This window comes from Heterocephalus glaber, unplaced genomic scaffold, assembly GCF_053883595.1.
Source record: "Heterocephalus glaber isolate CG9 unplaced genomic scaffold, H.glaber_assembly_v1.0 deba00001497, whole genome shotgun sequence".
In the NCBI taxonomy this organism is placed as follows: domain Eukaryota; kingdom Metazoa; phylum Chordata; class Mammalia; order Rodentia; family Bathyergidae; genus Heterocephalus; species Heterocephalus glaber.
Window position 1 is genome coordinate 59,137,245 of NW_028258320.1, and position 19,876 is coordinate 59,157,120.

Genomic DNA, 19,876 nt, shown 5'->3' on the forward strand with positions numbered 1-19,876 from the left:
ACATGTTTTGTAGCAAAAGTTTTAGGGTTTTTAAATTAACATGGTCTCACACAAAGGTGTTTTATAAAACTGGTTTTAATGACTTTAAAGTGTTTGCTTTAAAGAAGCTTTGAAGATCATAGGAGAGTTTTATCTGGTGGGTTGTAAAAATTCCAACAACTCCACAGAGCATCATGGGTTAGGAAAATGAGCCGGAAGGAGGGGGAAAAAAAAATGGAGCCGGGGTAAGAGTGGATCATGAGAAAGTACACGGGGCGGGGAAATTGCAGGATTGATTTATTTATTACTCAGGTCTGGAGATTACGGCCCCTCTATCAATTACCACCGCTGCTCAGACAGTACTTGAAGAAAATGCTAGAAAGAGCCGTTTTGGGGTCATGTAAGTGATTACTCACTTTTGCCACTAGAGAGATTTCCAGTCCAGGATGACAAGGACGCCAAAGATAATTACTTTCCTCTTAGAAAAGGAATCATTCAGAGGTTAATCGAACCCAAGGAGCCGGAACCCAAGGAGCCGGAACCCGAGGAGCCGGAACGTATATTCCGTGATGAAAGCAGCCATTCATTTATGCCACCAAATTAGGCTTTTCCACCCCAGACTATGTGGGAACTCTTCACATTGTCAAAATAAGGAGGTTTATGTGTGAATGTTGACAAGCAGTGTGATTTATACAGAGGTGATAAATCACAAGCTAAAGTATTAAAAGAATAAATTCAGGTTAGAAAGTAAACACTTCATGGTACCTTAACTACTTCTTTCTGAAATCTAGAGAAGGGTTGAGGGGGATACATTTTTAAACAGAAAACATGTAAGATTAGCAATACTCTATACAATGTTACTCAAACTAGTTTTCATAAGCAAAGTCTGGAAGTGGTCTTCTTTCCCAGGACACAAATGTAGTAATGTTCATCGATACGATCATAATAAATAGTGGCAAGATAGTGATTTTCTAAAACTAACATTATTGAAACAGAAAAGGTAGGGTTAAATTTGCCCAAACAGTAAGACTCCTTGTTGTTCTTTTGTGGTATGGAGGATTGATCCCAGGGCCTTTCCACTGAGCTTCATCCCCAGACCATTTTTATTATTATTATTATTATTATTATTATGAAACAGGGTCTTGCTAAGTCACTGAATTGCCCAGGATAGGTTTGAACATGTGATCCTCCTGGTTCACTTTCCCAGTGTGCTGAGATTACAGGTGTATACCGCCACACTTAGCTTAGGCATTTGTGTTTTTTAAAAGGAGGGGGAACAATATTACAGATCTCCTTGATAAGGTAACCGTGGCTCAGTTTGGTAGCTACATACCCTTTTTAAGATTGGAAAAGAGAGTTTATGTGTTAGTGAAATACTTTTAGTGATTTAGATTATTTTATAATACTTTAAATTGACAGGACATCTTATTCAGGCCATACTCTTAAGTGAAATAAATAGGATACACATGTGTAAATACCAAATAGTTTCTCTAGTGTGAGAAACTGAAAGTGTAAACAAGGATTAAAACGAATAACTGATAATTTGAAATAGGAAGAAAAGGTCCAAAGGGGTAGGAGAAGTGGGAGGGGAAGGGGAAAGGAAAAAAGGGAAAGGAAAAATTATGAGAAAAGAAAAAAATGGAAACAAAGTATGTAAATAGGGAAGGGTGCACAGGCAATGGGAAAAAAATAAGAACAAAGATTCATCATGTACAGGTACAAGCATCCAATGATAAATGTAAACGTATTGTATACCTAAAATGTACCAATAAAAGAGTTTAAGCAATAAATAAATAAATAAATACAAACAAGTAAAGACAATTGTGAAAAGTAGCATTTGATTTTAGGAGATGGTATACCTATAGAAGAAAAGACTGATTAGGAGATGGAAGTGGAGAGGAAAAGGCACTAACATGCCCAAGACAGGAGGCGATATTCAGTTTCTCTTTTCCCTTCAGCATCCAGTACAATGTACTTGTTAACAAATAAGCAGACCTTTAGGGAACTTGCTTTCTGTATGGAGATTAAATTCCCAAAGTCAGGAAGTTGCTAATGGAATAGGGTTGGAAATGAATGGTAAGACTCTTACTGTCCCTTTTTGGAGTTTTCTACCATAATGTTTCTTTTCACTGCCATGTTCAGTATGTTATCCATGGCCAAAAGAAGAACAATGAAGACTTGTAGTTTTGTTTTTTAAATTTCCAAGCTCATCACTGGATAGAATAGTTACTATTTAGTTCTCAGATGCCCAACTAAAGATTGCAAACCAAAGCATTGTTACCAAGGAATAACAAGGTAGCAATGAAAAGACACATGTAGTCTTTTTTTCTTTTCTTGTTTAGATCTGTTGGCTATATCAGAATTCAAGGTAAAAATAACTAGTAGAAAGTTAACTTTAATGCAAATAGGATGATAAAGATTACAGCAAATGACTGTGTTCTGTTTCCTACTTAACTGTTATAAATTGGAAGATTTTTCATGTTGGGAGGTGTTTTCTTTGGGGGGGGGGTAATGTTTTTGTTTCCTTCATCAGAGTGAGGGTACACTGTCCTTACTGTTACTTTCTGAAACTCAAGTTCAGTCAAAGGTAAAATGGAATCAAATTTTTATTTTTTATTTTTTTAGTTTGTTTTTTGAGACAGTGTCTCGCTGTGTAGTTCAGGCAGCCCTTGAACTCACTGTGTAGCCAAGGCTGGCCTCGAACTCATGGCAATCCTCCTGCCTCAGCCTCTTGAGTGCTGGGATTACAGGTGTGTGCCACCATGCCCAGCTATTGTTGATGTATTTTTGCCACATCCTTCAAACTTGTCCTGGACTGAACTCAAATTGTTGGGCTCATGGGAATGCTCATTTCTTTTCCTTTTCTTTCTTTTTTTTTTGAGACAGTTTTTTGCTGTGGAGTTCAGGCTGGCCTCAAATTCACCTTGTAGCCCAGGCTGGCCTCAAACTCGTAGCGATTCTCTTGCCTCAGCTTTCCAAGTGTTAGGATTACAGGCATGTGCCACCATGCCCAGTAAGGAAGGCCCATTTCTTAGCTCTTTTACTCAATTGTAGCATAATCCTGCTGCGGGACCGTGCTCTCTTTTCCTAAAAAGTGTTGTGGGATTAGGCTAGTGCTAATCATAGCCCTGTATTGTCCTTTCTTGCAAAGTTTTCTCTCATTTTATGTTTCTGGATCTTGCACAAAAGATTAAATATTCTTGGAGTCCATAATTCTTCTACATTCCTTCTAGCACATTGTAGCCTTCAGTGTGTATCTTGTAGTTTGAGCAGGATAATAATAGAAAGGACAGCTCTTTAGTTAAGGATGATTGCATTAATTTCTAGCTATCCCATTTTGGGAAAATTAGGAGATATTATTTGCTTATTAATACCCTGAAGTAATGTGATTATAGAGATGAATGATAATATCATATATTGTAAAAAACTTTTTCAGTATGAAGGGTTGTTTTGACTCAGAGCAAATACTTATTGAGCCTTCACACTGTGTTAGGTGCTTTTTGGGTTCTGTGGTTGCTCTTTCACAGAAAATGAATAAGAACTGTGCAGGTAGATCATATGTGAAGGCAGGAGGCTTCCTAGGCAAGGAAACAGCTTGCGAAAAAGCAAGGCTAGAGAGTGACTAGGGCAATAGTTCATTGTGGCTAATCTGAGTGCATTCCTATAATCCCAGCACTCTGGGAGGCTGAGGCAGGATGATCACAAATTTGAGTCCTACATGGGCAACTTAGCCTCTATCTCAAAGTAAAAATTAAAGGTCTAAGGATGTAGCTCAATGATAGAGCATTTCTGGGTTTAATCCATCAGAAAAGAAAAAAGAATTAAAACAAGGTCAACTTCCTGGAAGTCTAGAAATAGGGTTTTGAAAATAAATTTTGATTTTACCTTTTCCAATAAGGTTTAAATAGAAGCTGGAAACCAAATAAGATGTATTCTAAGGAGTTTTGAGCCTATTAAAACATAGGCAAGCAAAGGAGCAGCCTTCTTAAAGTTTCAGTAATGACTGAGTCCATTATTTCAACTACAGTATACCACGCTTGGAAGGTAAAGTTCATATCTTAAATATTTGACTGTAACTCCACATGGCCAATTAGAACCATGCTTTTCAAATCTATTTTTAAAAATTCACAAATCTGTCTGTACCTTGTTTTTCTGTTTCATGCTGCCTGTTATCTCCCCTAGTGTCAACATTTGGTTTAGCGTGAGCTCATTTTCTTAACCTAGTCAGGAAGCAATATGTGGTGAACCATACACTGCACACTTGGGGTCACGCTGAGAGCAACTACCTGACTTTAGGCACCTGCTCTGTCACAGATGAGCTGCTAGAAGTGGATATATTAACCAAACTCTGAAGGCTTAAATTTCCTCATTTGAAAAATGGAAATAGTAAAGTAAACCCTCATGGAGTTCTTAAGAGTTTAAATGAAATAATCCATAGAAAGTGCTTAAGTGCTTAACGCAGCATCTGTCATGCAATAAGCTCTCTCTATTTGTTAGTGAGTAGAATTATCATCATTATTATCATCATTAATCTAACTTTAGTAGTAGTATGGAGCCATACTTCTCAAAGTGTGGTCTGCAGACCAGTGCCAATTCATAGCTTCACTGGTCTGCAGGGTGGTTCCTGAGTGAAGACAGACTATGTCACTAAATACACTGTTCAGTTCAGCCGACTTTTAATAGCAAGATTTCTTCAGTGAAGGAAGCAGTGAGTTGATTCACATCAGTTGTAAGCCCCTTATCTTGCCACAGACCAGTACTTTGTCATGGGATATTAGACCAGTGATCTGGTTCTCCAAAAGATAACAAGCCTCTATCCGGAAGATAGTTGTTACTCATTGCAATGCTCGGTAACCTCTTTTTAAACATTGTGATCATGGGTTATAAGTGTATTGTTTGTTAGTTCAGCAAATAGTTATCGATCATTCTATATGTTACTTTATAAGAATTGCAAAGATATTTCAAAAATTAATCTTATTTTAAGAAGTCTACCATAAATCCAGACCAAGAGGAAAAAAAGTGAAAACCTGAATAAATATGTTGAGTGGATGGAGTGAGTGTTTGCAGTAGTTTCACAGTGGAACCATCCACAGGTTTCACAGAGACAGATGTCTCCCTTTTCTAAACTGCTTCCATGAAAAGACAGAATTAATACTTTCACATTTTCAGCATTAATCTATCATAATAGAGATCGGTGTTCATATTATCAAGGTAGTGTTTGAATCTCCTAGAAATCTGAACATTAGGGAGTATGAGTTTGTAAATACAAATGATAAAATTAAAACTTTTTATGAATAGTATTATAGAAGATCCATCCCTAGGGTTTGTTCTTATATGCAAATGTGAGTAATAAATGATTTCCTGCTCTACAGGATATGAAGAGACATTAAGTAGATATGAAATGTGTTTAAAGTTTTGATTAAAATTAGCACAGATTCTTCCAGAAAACTACGCATTGGTTAAATAGTACTTAAGAAAATTTGGGAGTCAAATAAGAAGAATAATTTTTAAGAGGCAGGGTAGGGGTGTGTGAGTGTGTATTACACTTGCCCTGTGAATTAGCTCATGGAACGGGCTTATCTTCCCAGACCTATTGGAAAACACATTTAAATGTGCAAGTCAAGAAATGCTACTTAGTTTTTAATATTTCTTAGATTTTTTTGTCATGAAAATGAATCCTGCTGCCCTACTTAGTACACCTGCTCATAATCACTTTCATTGTGCCATTTGCTTTAAACTGTCATTAGCTCTCCTAGAACTTGATCTCAGTAATGACTAGGAAAATTGAAAGTGAGTGTTGGAAAGATTGTAGGTATTATTAAAGAAAATAGAGTAATATCAAATGTAAGAAGAAAAGCAGAGAGAGAGAATTAGTTGATAAAGAAATTGCTAAGTGCGTTAGATCCATGACACTTGAAATAAAACAACGTTTTCACCGTAGCATATCAGGCCTTTTATGATCTGGCCCCATCTCATCTTGGAACTCATTTTGTGCCAGAGTCTGTCTTTCTCCCCCATTGTGTACCAGGCTGATTTCCCTCTTTTAGTTACTTATGTAGAAGATTAAGAGTCGTTGCATGTCAGGGACAAAGAAACCGCGCCCCACCCCCACCCCCGCGCCTCCACTGGACTGTAAGCTCCATGAGGCCGTGAGCCAGCTCTGGTTGTTCACACTGTCACTAGCATGTTCACAATGCAGACATATAACTCAAGTATTGGCTAAATGGAAGACAGGAAGGATTGAAAAATTGAGGATGGAGAAAACCTATTAGATTACAAATGATATTGCTGATAAAGTGCAGTCAGATGTTAAAGGCCTAAAATCCCTAAAAGCATAAAATGATTAATTCATTATTTGCTCAGCTTATAATTCCTAATTGAATACTCACATATTTAAGTTCAAAACTGTGGAAATTACCAGTGAAGAAAGTATAGTTCCAATAACATTCTAAGTAGAGGAGAGAGAGAGAGAGAGAGAGAGAGAGAGAGAACCTAAGTAATTCCCTCATATTTGAGGTTGTTGCCTCCTTGGTGTTGGCTATTTATCTATTTATAAGCAATCCAAAGACCAGTGGTCTGCTGGAGCAAGTTTGGGGCATGTTATTCTCTGAATCTCAGTGTAGCTTTGTTATTTCTGCATAGCTCTCCTGAAGAGAACCAAGAAAAAACCAACCATAATAGATGTTGAAAAGGGAGTTAATTTGGGTTTTAATGTATGAGTCAAAGGAAAATGAAAAGCCTATACAGATACTCCTTGTTTAATGACCTACCTGTTTTTACGACTGTTGGGATTTACAACTAAGGCTGTTCAGACTTACCACCCGCTGCTCAGACTTACGATGCAGGAACGTGAGGGGCGGTACAGCCTTATGGTGGCTTCTTCTACAATACAGTACTGTAATTTTTGCTGGTTGTACTGTACAGTATCATACTGTAGTTGTATGTCCTGTTGTACATTACAGAACTGCATGTAAGAGTTACACAAAAAAAACCAAAGTCATCAAGTTGGAGTTTCCTTTGATCATTTCTTTGTTCTGAATACTGTAAGGTACACACTATGTACAATTCCTCATTTAATGACCCATTCAATTAATAACCTGGTCACAGGAACTGAACTAGGTCATTACAAGAGGAATATCTGTACAAATACAGGTATTCCAGTTTATGGATTTGCCCATATTTCAGAAGATCTTTAAGAATAGCAAGAATTTGTAACATATAATTAATGAAAGGACAAAAAAAGTCAGAGGAATCCAAAAACATAGTGAATTCCTGACAGAAGTGTTTAAATTTTATTCAACAGTACCAGACTTCCTTGAACTTTGAGAAGAATGAAATGATAAATGTGTAACTGTATACAAAATAGGCCATAGTGAAAAGGGTAAGGGGAGAAGGTAGATTGTTGTAGGCATCTGGTCTGAAGGCCTAAGGAAAGGGAAGGAACAGAATTGTGAAAAATGTTAAAGGACTTGGTGACTGACTTAGCATAGGGGAACTTGGAAAGCTTAATGGAAATATCTCTGAAGTACTAATGTCTTTCATTCATTCATTCATTCATTCAGCAAGTATTTATTGAATGATTAGTATGTGTCAAGCACTGTTGTAAATACAGAGAGGAAAACAGACCCAGACCTCTGCTTCACAGAGTTGGCATTCAGGTTGAAGACACCAACAGACTAAACAAATAAAGGGGGAGGGCCAGGAATTTAGCTCAGTGGTTCCGCCACCTGCCTCGAAAGCGCAAGGACCTGAGTTTGATCCCCAGTACCAAAAAAATAAAAAAATAAAGGGGGAAAATATATGTTATGTTATATTGTAGTTAAAGCAGCTGAAGAGGATGGGAAGTGGGTTTGGAGCTGTGAGAAAGTTGATAAAAGCTTAGATAGGGTGGCCAGGGAAGCCTTTAAGTTGCTGACATTTGATAAGAACCTTTAGAAAGTAAGGGGGCTAGCCAGTGGGTGTTGAAGGAAGAGCATTTGAAGCACACATAAGAGCAAGCACTAAGTCCCTGGGAGGCAGAGCAAGGAAGCCTCACGTGGATTGATAGAAAGGAGTGAGCCAGTAGGAGCTGTTGGAAACTGGAGCCAGGAGGCAGTGGATCTGGATCACACAGGGTCCCTTAATCCTGTTTTTGTTTGGAGTGAGATGAGATGGGAAGCTGTTGAGATTTTCGGGTGATTCTAACATGATACCTCTGACTGCTATTCTGAGAATTAACTGAAAGGGGCAAAGGGTGGAAATAAGGCCAGTTAGGAGGCTACTAGAGTAATCCAGGAGAGAAGATGGGGGCTCAAACCAAGTGATCACAGTAAAGATTATGGGTCCTTGATATTTTTTGAAGGTAGAACCGATATGATGGGATGCACTTCTTTCTGTTGTTCCTGTAATGAATTACCTTTCATTTGGTGCTAATTTATTGACTTGCAGTTTTTTAGGTTAAAAGTCCTTACTGAGCTAAAATCATAGTGTCACCAGGACATTCAGGGGTTTCTAGGGGTCCTTGGTTTATGGCCGCCTCCTCCATCTGAAAGCCAGCATCACCATCTCACCTCTCAGATTATTTTTCCACATCTCCCTCTGAGTAAAGCTGAGAAAGTTCTCTGATTTTAAGACCCAGGTGATAAGATTGGGCCTACCAGGCTGGAGATTTAGCTCAGTGGCACCACGCCTGCCTCTATAGTACAAGGGCCTGAGTTCGATCCCCGTACCAAAAAGAAAAAAAATATTGGGCCTACCATACAATCTCTGATAATCTCTTGATTTTAGGATCCTAAATCACATTGGCAAGGTTGATCCCTTTTGCCCTACAAAGTACATATTCACAAGTTCTGAGGATTACCACATCAGCTTAAGAATCAGATGTGAAATTTGAGATTTTAAAAAATCAAGGATAAATGGGTCATGGTGGTGCACACCTGTAATCCCACCTACTTAGGAGGCTGAGGCAACCCAACAAAACCCTGTCTCAAAACAAAATTTTAAAAAGGATGCACCAGGGACCAGTCCCCAGTACTACCAAAAAACCCCAAAAACCCCCAAAAAACAGAAAACAAAAACCAGGGTAACTGGAAGGGAGGAATTTGCTGAGAAGGGGGACCAGGCTTGTGACTTTCGAGTATATGTTAGGAGCTCAATTTCAGACATGTCAAGCTTGAAATCGCTATTAAATATCCAGGTGGAAGATCATAAGTAGGTAGTTGAATACATGAAAATAGAGTTTAGGGAAGCAAATCATAAGAACATAAAAATGGGAGACTAGATGAGACCATATAGTGACTACAGATAGAAAGGGAAGAGGTTTGGGGACTAAGTATTGGAAAATCTGCAGATCTCAATAAATTGCTAACGTTGTGCCTTTGAGAGTTTGATAGGTGTGAAGAATGCGTTTATATTGAATTGAACACAAAGAAAAATGCAAAAATATCACACAGGGAAACATACAAAGTTACTCATGTTAAATTTACAATCTTGCTTCCCTTAGTCCCTTGCAAACTTTGTCTTTCCTTTCTTATAAACTGTTTTTCTAGATTTATCTGACCAGACCCAACACATATAATGACTAGGATATAGCTTCGTTGCTTATCAACTTCTGATTCTATCTTATTGAGGTTTTGTGTGTGTGTGTGTGTGTGTGTGTGTGTGTGTGTGTATGTATGTTTTATGGATGTTCATTTGAGAGTTTTAAATACTCATTTCAAAGAGCAGTCTTTGAAAAGTTATGCAGCCCACAATATATATGTAGGATAGCTTTGAAAGTGAATCTCAGACTTCCAGATTTGAAATTCTTATAGTAGAATGTTGTTTATGCTGATAATAGAACAATTTTTATTGAATTTTATTTTGAGTGACCTAAAACCTACCATGTTATTTACTTGTTCTTCTTTAGGTTAATACTATTAAATTTACCAAAGAAGATAGGGGCCAGGGATTTAGCTCAGTGGTTTCACCGCCTCCTGCACAAGCACAAGTTCGATCCCCAGTACCAAAAAAAAAATTTACCAAAGCAGGACATGGACCTTTTGTATATATTTAATTACCTCTAGAAAACATTAGTATGGCTCAATCCAGATGTGGGATTAATGCAGAAAGGTGTGTGAATATCACTGGAGTCAGTGGGTACAAAACACAGCATCTAGTTGGATCTCAGCCAATCTACCCTCCAAATCTGGAACCCAAACCACATAGCAGTAAAAAGTCCCTGTCATGAGTCAAAATAGACATTCCAAAGTCTAGGCACCTCAGAGCTTCGTGCCTCAGACTCATTGAATCAATGTATATGCTGTGGTGGATTCAGTCTTTGCAAATATTTCTATCAAACAAACCTGTCTAGTTTTTAATGTGCCAGGGAGGAGAGTAGGGTAGAAGAGCCTCAGTAGGCAAGCACACTGATGCAGGGTGGCCTGGGCAAGAATCCCAGGATGAGCAAGGCTCTAGAACATGAATGTGGTTTTGACTCCTGTTCACTTCAGGGAAATCTGAGGACATCATTCTGTTGTGGTAACTGATGTAATGGTGCCTCTGAGTCATGGAGAAAAAGTGTTGAGTGTATTTTATTTAGAAGGCAGAAATTTGGTGTTGCTGCAGGACAAACTACTCTAGAATGTAGTGACCATTTATTATCTCTCACCATTCTTTGGGTTCATGGAGCTCTTGGGGCTGTCGTCATCTGGAGACTTGGTGGGCCGGGAGCATCTTCAACAGCTCACACTCACGGTTGGAGGTTTCTGTTGTCAGCTACTGTGACTTGGACATCTCAGAATGATAGCTGGTTCCAAAATATAGTGTTTTAAGCATGGGAGCACGTTGGAAGTGATTCACCATCACTTTACTGCCTTCTTTTGGTCATTATGAGTCAAAAAAATCAAAGACAAAAGCCAGCACACGTTCTATGCTGGTAATTCCACTTTAACTTTGAACAGTAACTTTCAGAATGAATTTTTGAGAACTCTACCTGCATAGAGTTAAAAAGTCTTTCTCCCTCTCTGGTTATTTGTTTTTCCTTTTTTTATCTTAGGGGAGAGGAAGTAGACCCCTCCTCTGCACTGGAGCAGTGGCAGAGAATCTGGGATCATCTTTAATACAGCCATAGCAGAGCAGTGGGTATAAATGTATAATGTGTATAATAAGGGCAAGGTGAGCCTCACGTCTCTCGAAAGAGGACTGGTTTAGAAAACTCATCTTTTCCCTGAGGTTCAAAGCAGTCCCTCCTTTATAAGACTACTGTAATTATAAGATTATTTTACTCCTAGGGAGTATCGTAATTGTTTTTTTTGAGATGCAGTGTTGCTATGTAGTTCAGGCTGGCCTCAAACTTGAGCAATCCTTCTGCCTCAACTTCCAGAGTGCTGGGATTACTGGCATGAGTCACCACACCCATTTTGGGAGTATCATAAATTAAAAGAAGCATTTACATTTGTTAAAAATAATAGCTGTGCTTTTTTTTTTTTTTAAGATGAAACAAGAAAGAATACCTAAGGCAATCATGGGTTGTAACAGCAGTTTAATTTACATATAGGATGAGAACCTTTGGAAGGGATTCTAATCGTAACAAAAGAAAATTTAAATATAAAATAAATTTTGACTTCTCAAAGTACACTTGTCCTGAGATCTCAAGCTACCAGGTTTCCAGGAGTTAGTCCATAGGTCTCATCCCACACCACAGGGGGAGTGAAGAGTTCTGGAGTGAATCCGAATTACAATATTTGTGTTACACAGCACTATAATTCCACTTTAATTTTGAAACATGAGCTTTCAGAATAAGTTTTTAAGAACTCTACCTGCATAGAACTAAAAAAGTCCTTCTCCCTCTCTGGTTATTTGTTTCTCCCTCTTTTAGTTTATTGTGTGTGAGTTTATAAGAGCTGAGTATGATGTTGTTACATGCCTGTAATCCCAGCATAAAGGCTGAGGAGGGAGGATCACAAGTTTGAGTCCTCCACTGGGCATCTTAGTGAGGTCCTGTCTCAAAAATAATGCCCGCCTAGTTTATTAATGTAAGTCCTAGACGGCACTCAACAAATGCTTCTTGAGTGACTGGATGTTTCCCTGGAGACTTGAGGGAGCTTTTTTTCTTACTTTCCTACCCACTGGGGACTAGTCCTTGAGCCCACTCTTTCTGACCATCCAGAGTTCAGTAATAATTAAGGTGAGCTGAGCACTGTAACATCATGAACTAACTTCTCCCTCCCATCCTTCTTTCTTCTCTCTTTTTTTGCAGTACTGACTCCTTCCTTCCCTCCCTCTCTTCCTTTCTTCCTTTCTTTCTCCCATCCTTTCTTTTTTCACAGTACTAGGGGTTGAACTCAGGAAATGCTAAGCTACATCTTCCACCCCTTTTATTATTATTATTATTATTATTATTAATATTATTGAGACAAGGTCTCCCTAAGTTGCCCAGCTGGCCTTTAATTTGTGATCTTCTTGCTCAGCCTACTGAATAGCTGGGATTACACGTATGAGCCACTACATACAGCACAATTTGTTTTGTTTGAGTCATTTTTTGTCTGATTTTCACCTGGTAAATATTTTTCTTTTTTAATCACCAGTGATTGAAGGAGGAAAGACCACTTACCTGACATGTGGGTAATAAGTTACTGATGTAAATCTTACCCTTCCTTATGTAATGTCTCATCTTCATTTTAACTAAAAGTTGTCTTCATTAGCTCTTGGATCAGACATGTTTGGCTCAAGATCCACGAATCTCAAGGAATATGCTGGAGATTCCCTATTAGCAAAAGCTAGCTATAATCTTAGAAAGAAGGAAATCATAAATTCACTTCCCTCACTTGACTTTCTAAAATGGCACAAGGAAAAATAAAATGAAAACTTTTAAAAATACTTTCCTTTAAACTAGTGGGTTTCTAAATAACAAGAGACTTTCTTGTAGCCAAAGTTAGGGGGAAACATATCAGCCATTCACAGTTTTCCCTTTTATAAATCCAAGCATCTCTTTTGTCATGGGATTAAGTGACCACATAACTGATTAGTCTCACAATTACAGTCACACTCCCTCTCCCCCTTGCTTTCCATTCAGTGACTGAGATGCAGAGGCCTGTGATAGAGGTCAGGCAGAGAGCACCCAGGCCAGGAAAAAGTTTTAGCCAACTAACCTACTAGAGCTAGCCTAAATTATTCCTGGTCATTTAAGCAAGCAACAGAAATGACAGGCAGTTAACAGAAAAAAAAAATCATGCTTTTGTTTTGAAAGCCTATATTTTGAACTTGTATGTGTGTACCTGATTTTATATTCTTTTTCCCTGTGTTTGTTTTTTAGCATGGGTTATTGGCAGTCATTCGACATAGGAAGAGTGTTGAAGTGAGCCAGCACAGTGGGTAACACAGCATCGAGGAATAAACAGATGAAGGACTGAGGAATTTAACCTGCCAGAATCTTGAACTGAGTGAGCCTCGGAGGTTAGGACATCTAAGCGTAGGCTTTCAAACCCTGTCTGCAATGGGTTATTGACAGGAAAAACTTGGTTGTGAAATGTCAGCTTCCTAAGATCACTGTTAGACAAGATGGAAGAAGAAGAACTGGAATGTCCAAACTCTTCCTCTGAAAGACGCTATTTTCCTGAATCCCTTGATTCCAGTGATGGGGATGTGGAAGGGGTCCTGACATGTGAGGATTTGGAACTGAACCCTTTTGATGGATTGCCGTATTCATCACGTTACTATAAACTTCTGAAAGAAAGAGAAGACCTTCCAATATGGAAAGAAAAATACTCCTTTATGGAGAATCTTCTTCAAAATCAAATTGTGATTGTCTCAGGAGATGCTAAATGTGGCAAGAGTTCTCAGGTGAGTAATAACTACAAAAATCATTTACTTTGTGCATTGTATTTTTTTATTAAATAAGTTCATTCCACAATATAGTTCTCTTGTATAACAAAAATATCTAAAGCAAAAAAGACCATTAGCAATCCAGATTCAATAATTTGGGCACGTATTTCATTAAATGTTATCAATGGCAGCTGAGTAACAGTTATTACTTCTGTGGAAATTGTGTTTAGTGTACCAATGAATTACCCTCGAATAATCTATTCAAATTATCTCATTTTACATATTATGTATTTTTTTAAATTTGCACACCAGAGATTTGGGAATTCACTGCTAGATTTATGTGCTCAGTGTTCTGGTAGTCAGGTTGTGCAGAGGGCCTTGTTAGTGAAGCCGGCTAAGCTCCAGAAAGCACAGGAAATTCTCATTTTCCTGACAGTGAGAAATAACTGAGTGACCAAATGTGATCCAGGTCGGGGCTACATTATTGGAGAAAGAGTTAGGGTTGTTCAAAGATAAGCTTAGGACATTCTGAAAAAAGAGATCAAAGAGGATATGAGAAAATGGAAAGACATCCCTTGTTCCAGGGTAGGAAGAACCAATGTAGTGAAAATAGCCATACTTCCAAAACTGCTGTACAGATTCAATGCAATCCCAATTGAAATCCCAGCAGTTATACTTCACAGAACTAGAGAAAACAATTCAAAAGTTCATCTGGAACCAGAAGAGACCTAGACTAGCAAAAGCAATTCTAGGCAACAGAGTCATGGCAGGGGGTATCACAATTCCCAACTTGAAACTGTACTACAAAGCCACTGTGATAAAAACAGCATGGGACTGGCAAAGATATAGACCTGAGGATCAGTGGAATAGATTAGAAGATACAGAAACAACTCCAGACCTACTCAGCTATCTCATCTTTGACAAAGGAGCCAACCATCCTCACTGGAGGAAAGATAGCCTCTTTAATAAATGGTGTTGGAAAAACTGGATTTCAACTTGCCAAAGATTAAAACTAGACCCCTATCTTTCACCATGCACTTAAACTAAAATCGAAGTGGATTAAAGATCTAAATATTAAAACAAACACTAAACTTGCTAGAAGATAAGTTAGGCAGAGCTCTTGAAGACATTGGCATAGGAAAGGACTTTATGAACAAATCCTCAGTAGCACGGGAACTGGCACAAAGAATCAACAACTGGGATCTCATCTTATTAAAAAGCTTCTGCACTGCAAGAGAAACCACCAACAGAGCTAAGAGACAACCTACAGTGTGGGGAAAAATTTTTACCAGCCGTTCCACAGACAAAGGTCTACTATCTAGAATATATACAGAACTCAAAAAAAAATCAGACCCCACCCCCCCCAAGTATAAAGACCCAATCCAAAAATGGGCATCTGAAATGAACGGACATTTCTCAGACAAAGAAATAAAAGCAGCAAATAAATATATGAAAAAATGTTCAACATCACTATTCATTTGAGAGATGCAAATGAAAACAACACTGAGATTCCACCTCACCCCAGAACGAATGGCTGCTATCATGAAATCAACCAATAACAAGTGCTGGCAGGGTTGTGGGGAGAAAGAAACCCTTCTTCATTGTTGGTGGGAGTGTAGACTGGTGCAACCACTGTGGAAATAAGTATGGAGATACCCCAAACAACTAGGATTGGAAGTCCCATTTGACCCAGCTATTTCTCTACTGGATATCTTCCCCAAAGAATTAAAAGAATAATACTACAGTGATATATGTGCACCCATGTTTATAGCAGCACAGTTTGTAATAGCTAAAACTTGGAAACAGCCCAATTCCTCATCAAGTGGCGACTAGATAAAGAAGAGGTGTCTTTTTTAATAAAATGGAGTACTACTCAGCCATAAAGAATGAGAAACTAGAGACATTTATAGCTAAGTGGATGCACATTGAGGCCATACTCTTAAGTGAAATAAACAGGACACACGTGTATAAATACCGAATAGTTTCTCTGGTGTGAAAAACTAAAAGTGTAAAGAATCAAAATGTATAATTGATATTGTGAAATAGGAAGAAAGTGTTTAAAGGAATAGGGGAAATGGGAGGGGAAGGGGAAAAGAAAAAATATGAAAAAAGGAAAAACATGGAAACAAAGTTTTTGAAAATAGGGAAGGGTGGAGGGAGTGAAGGGAGGGCAGGGGAATGGGGAAAAAATAAGAACCAAGATACATCTTGTAAAGGTACTAGATCCCAATGATGAATGTAACTGTAAAAAAAAAAAAGATAAGCTTAGGAATGTGAAAATTTTAGAGTTTATTTGTAGCTAGGCATGGTGGCCCAGGCCTATAATCCCAGCATTCTTGGGAGGCTGATGTAGGAGTGGAGCCAGTTCCAGCCCAGCCTGGGCAACTTATGGATTTAGTGAGACCCTGTCTTAAAATAAATAATAAAATGGCCTGGGATGTAGTTCAATGAAAAGGCCCTGGGTTCAATCCCCACTACTGCAGGAGGTCGGGGGCGGGGGGGAGTTTATTTGGGAAAAAAAGGATTTAGGAATCAGACAGCCCTCAGAACCAGGAGAGTGAGTTCTGCTGTGGCAGTGTGGGCCTCAGGCTTTTACAGGCAGATGTGGAAGTGAGTCACAGTATCTGCACTTGATCAGAGCAGAAAGTCACCAGTTAAAGGAGAGTTGGCATTCTAACTGGTAAAGTCTCCAGTTTCCTTATATTGCTTCTACTGAGATGATTTGCCTATGTAGGAACTTAAAGCACTGGAGTTTCCCCAGCCTAATGTCTCCTTTTTTTTTTTAATTTAAAACAGAGTAATGTAGGAGAGAAAAAATAGCTTTCTCTGTCCTTCATGGTTCTTAACTGGGCCTCTCTGTAACAAAAGACATATTAACAGGAGAAATACAGACAGGTGTTCATTAATATGTATATCTCATGCACACATGGGAGATACCCAGAGAAATAAGTAAATCTTCAGATCTGGAAGAAAGTGGTTAAACTTCAGGATTAAATACCAAAATTCTCTGAAACAATGTAAAAAATAGGAAATCTCAGTTGGGATGAGGTATCCACGAAGCGTACCTTCCACAGAGGTATGGTTGGTTGAGGAGACTGAAGTCATCTTCTCCACTGAGTTATCTCCCTCTTCTGGGGCAGAGAGGGAGACATCTTATAAATGGAGATATCCTATATGGTTGTAAATTTCCCTTATGTCTGCTTTCTGCTGCCCTTGTGTCTACATTTCTCAAAATAATAAATATACTACAGAGGCATATTTTGGGTGGAGGGTATTCTGGTCTCCTACAGTCATATTTTGGGGTGGTGTGTACTTAGGCCCAAAATTAGATAGCTAATGGAACAAAAAACCTCCTTTAATCTGAAATGATTCTTCCGTCTCTCCTTGTTTTTAATGACCTTCATATTTTTGAAGAGTACAAGTGTCTCTTCAAAAAGTGAATGTCTCTGATATGTCTTTAGGATTAGCAGGCTCTATCTTTGTGGCAGGAAGACCACCGAAGCACTGTGATATCTTCTTTCTCAGTGCATCATATCAGGCTGTGTCAGTTCTTCTCAGGCTGGTGATGTTAAATTTGATCACTTGGTAAGGTTGTGTCTGCCTGGCCCTTTCTTGTAGTTAGTATTTTCTTCCATCATTTAGGAAATATATACACTTGAGACTGTGTAAAATATGCTTCTCATCATATATTCAACCATTAGTATCAGCACCCATTGTTGATTCTTGCCTTTCTGCTGCTGCATCGGTGGTAGCCAAGTGATGACTTTTCTAATCCTGACATGCCTTTACATTTATTTGGACTTCTTCTGTAAGACTCAGCTTTCTCCTCTTTATCATTTACTTACTCAATTATTTATGTCAGTGTGGACTCATATTGTTATTTTATTCTACAGGTTATATAATTCCTTAGGAAGCCTATTAATTTTGTTGCCTACATTGTCCATAATATGGCCATTGGGAACACCCTCGAAACAACTTCTGTCTTTTTGACTTGTCCGCATCATTTTTTGAGCACTTCTTTGCTTTCTGGCAAAGTAAGATATTCCGGACTCATCTAGCATTTTTCCTGTGCCACTCCAAGAAACAGCCCTCTCCACCCCACAAGGAACTCTGGTTCCTCTGAGCATTGTTTCATTTAGAACCCAAGTTTTGGATACTAGATGAGCCCATTGCCATTGGTTTATCATTCCTTCTATGCCTTGTCAGTGGATAAAGCAAGGAAATGAATGTGAGTGTGTGTACATACAAATCATGTCTGTCTCTCTTGTCTATCTGTTCATCTAGGTACATAACTGTTTTCCTGTCTTTCCAGCTCTATTTCCTTGTCTTTCTCTTTTTCTGTGTGTATTTCTCTTTCTCTGGATGTATATCTTTCTCTATGTATTTCTATTTGCTAGTCTCTCATGTTTATTCATCTAGTTATCTGTCTCAGCATTACAGAGTTCACTGTAGCCTTTCCAATTTCCACCTTTATAGCTCCCTTCTCTGTGAAAAACATGGCTCACATTATTTACAATATCTTTACTTGTTCAGTCTTAGAGTACTCAGTTTCAGAATTGCTAATCCTCATTAAACGTTTTTAAAAATTTAACATATACTGAGTTTTCTTTTAGAATTTGTGATCTTAAAGAGTAAGAATTATCACCATATATTTTGTAATAGGTATAGTTTTTCTTGTCATTTTTAACTTCTCAGTCATTTTGGTAACTTATGCCTGTTCTCTGTTAAGTGAGAAGGCAATGTGTATCTTCAGGTTTAGAGGAATCAAAATTGTACTCAAATGTTGAGAAAATAGGTCTATTCATTGGTTGTTTCTTAATTCTGGAAATAACTTGGTTATTTTTAAAAAAGAGTTTCCCAAGACTATTTTCTTATTCCTTGAAATTTTAAACCTTTCAAAGAAAAGCCTGTCTTCAAAGCCAAGCCTTCTGAAGATCCTAAAAATTCCATCTTTCCTCAGTGCAGATGTTATGAAAGCTATTTAGTGACTGCCCTAGAGAAAAAGAGGACAGTTTCTCATCTGTTTAAATAGGTTTTTTGGGACAGGCTTATGAAAGAGCCTGAAAGAAAGTAAAACTTTTTTGTTGTTGTTTTTTTTAAAATCTGTTTTGCTTGCTTCTGTTGTAGCTTTTGTACTCAAATTTTCCATGAGAGGGTGGGTCAGTGAGGTGAATAAGGATTTAATCCCTGATTTAATTTAAGATGCTTGTGCTCAGCATGGTGCCACATGCCTGTAAGCCCAGCACTCATGAAGCTGTGGTAGGAAGTTTGTGAGTTTAAGGCCAGCTTGGGCTACAGAGTAAGAACCTGTATCAAAAAGGGGGCTAGTGGCAAAAGCTTGTTGGCATGGAACAATGATGCCAACCTGTGTCACATGTCGTTTTTCTTTTAAGACAAAAGATGTTACTGTGTGAATATTTTTTTTCTAAACTAAAACCTCAGTATTCAGATTTAATTGCAGTGTTTGCACTTTTTGACAAATAAATGGGTTTAGGGTTGTAATTTGGGCACTTGTCTCTAAAAGGCTGCCCATCACTGGCATAGAATGCCTCTGTCCACCATTTTCTGCAAGTAGATTTTACCTTTATTAACCCAAAGCCAATATATATATATGAACTCAGATATCCATTTAATTCAGAAGAGGCTCCACTCCTCAGAAAAGTATTGTGACATATACTAATTCACATTAGGTAGAGCTAGATGCCTTAGGAGCATGCTCAGGCAAAGGTACTTTGCAAGGATCTTGTTGAATGGATTCATTCTTTTGGGTGAATTGGTGGTCTTTAGGGTTCCCCTCACCTTGTGAGTACTGTGGTCCTAGTACTGAAATACAAGTGAATAGTAGCTGGGACCTTGACACTAGCTGCAAGATTGAGAGTCCTGGGGACACTAAGCAAAGAAGGCAGAGGAGGAATCTGGCCTCATAGACTAGTGCTTTAAAGTAAGGTTTGGGGGCTTTTGGAACTAGGATGTGTTTAACAGAATGGTAGTACTATTCTATTTTATAGAGGTCTTTTTGCTCTCACTAAATAAGGCCTTTTATCCTTATTTAACTCTCCCACCATTAAATGAGGTGAAGAAGTCTTTAGCAGTACAGGGAAAGGGCAGAAATTTC

The 19,876-nt window shown here is 38.3% G+C and overlaps 1 protein-coding gene across 5 annotated transcripts in view; it reads left to right on the forward strand.

Annotated features, from left to right (window-relative positions):
- Dhx32 (DEAH-box helicase 32 (putative)) overlaps positions 1–19,876 on the forward strand; it is a 61,924-nt gene that overhangs the window by 5,847 nt on the left and 36,201 nt on the right. For 4 of the 5 annotated variants that reach the window (XM_021253286.2, XM_087185166.1, XM_004838742.4 and 1 more), the window contains exon 2: positions 13,253–13,779. The exons of the other annotated variant lie outside the window; for it this stretch is intronic. In XM_021253286.2, coding sequence (XP_021108945.1) covers positions 13,498–13,779 — 282 coding nt within the window. In that variant the 5' untranslated portion in view covers positions 13,253–13,497. The remainder of the gene's footprint in view (positions 1–13,252; positions 13,780–19,876) is intronic. 5 annotated transcript variants of the gene reach the window in all.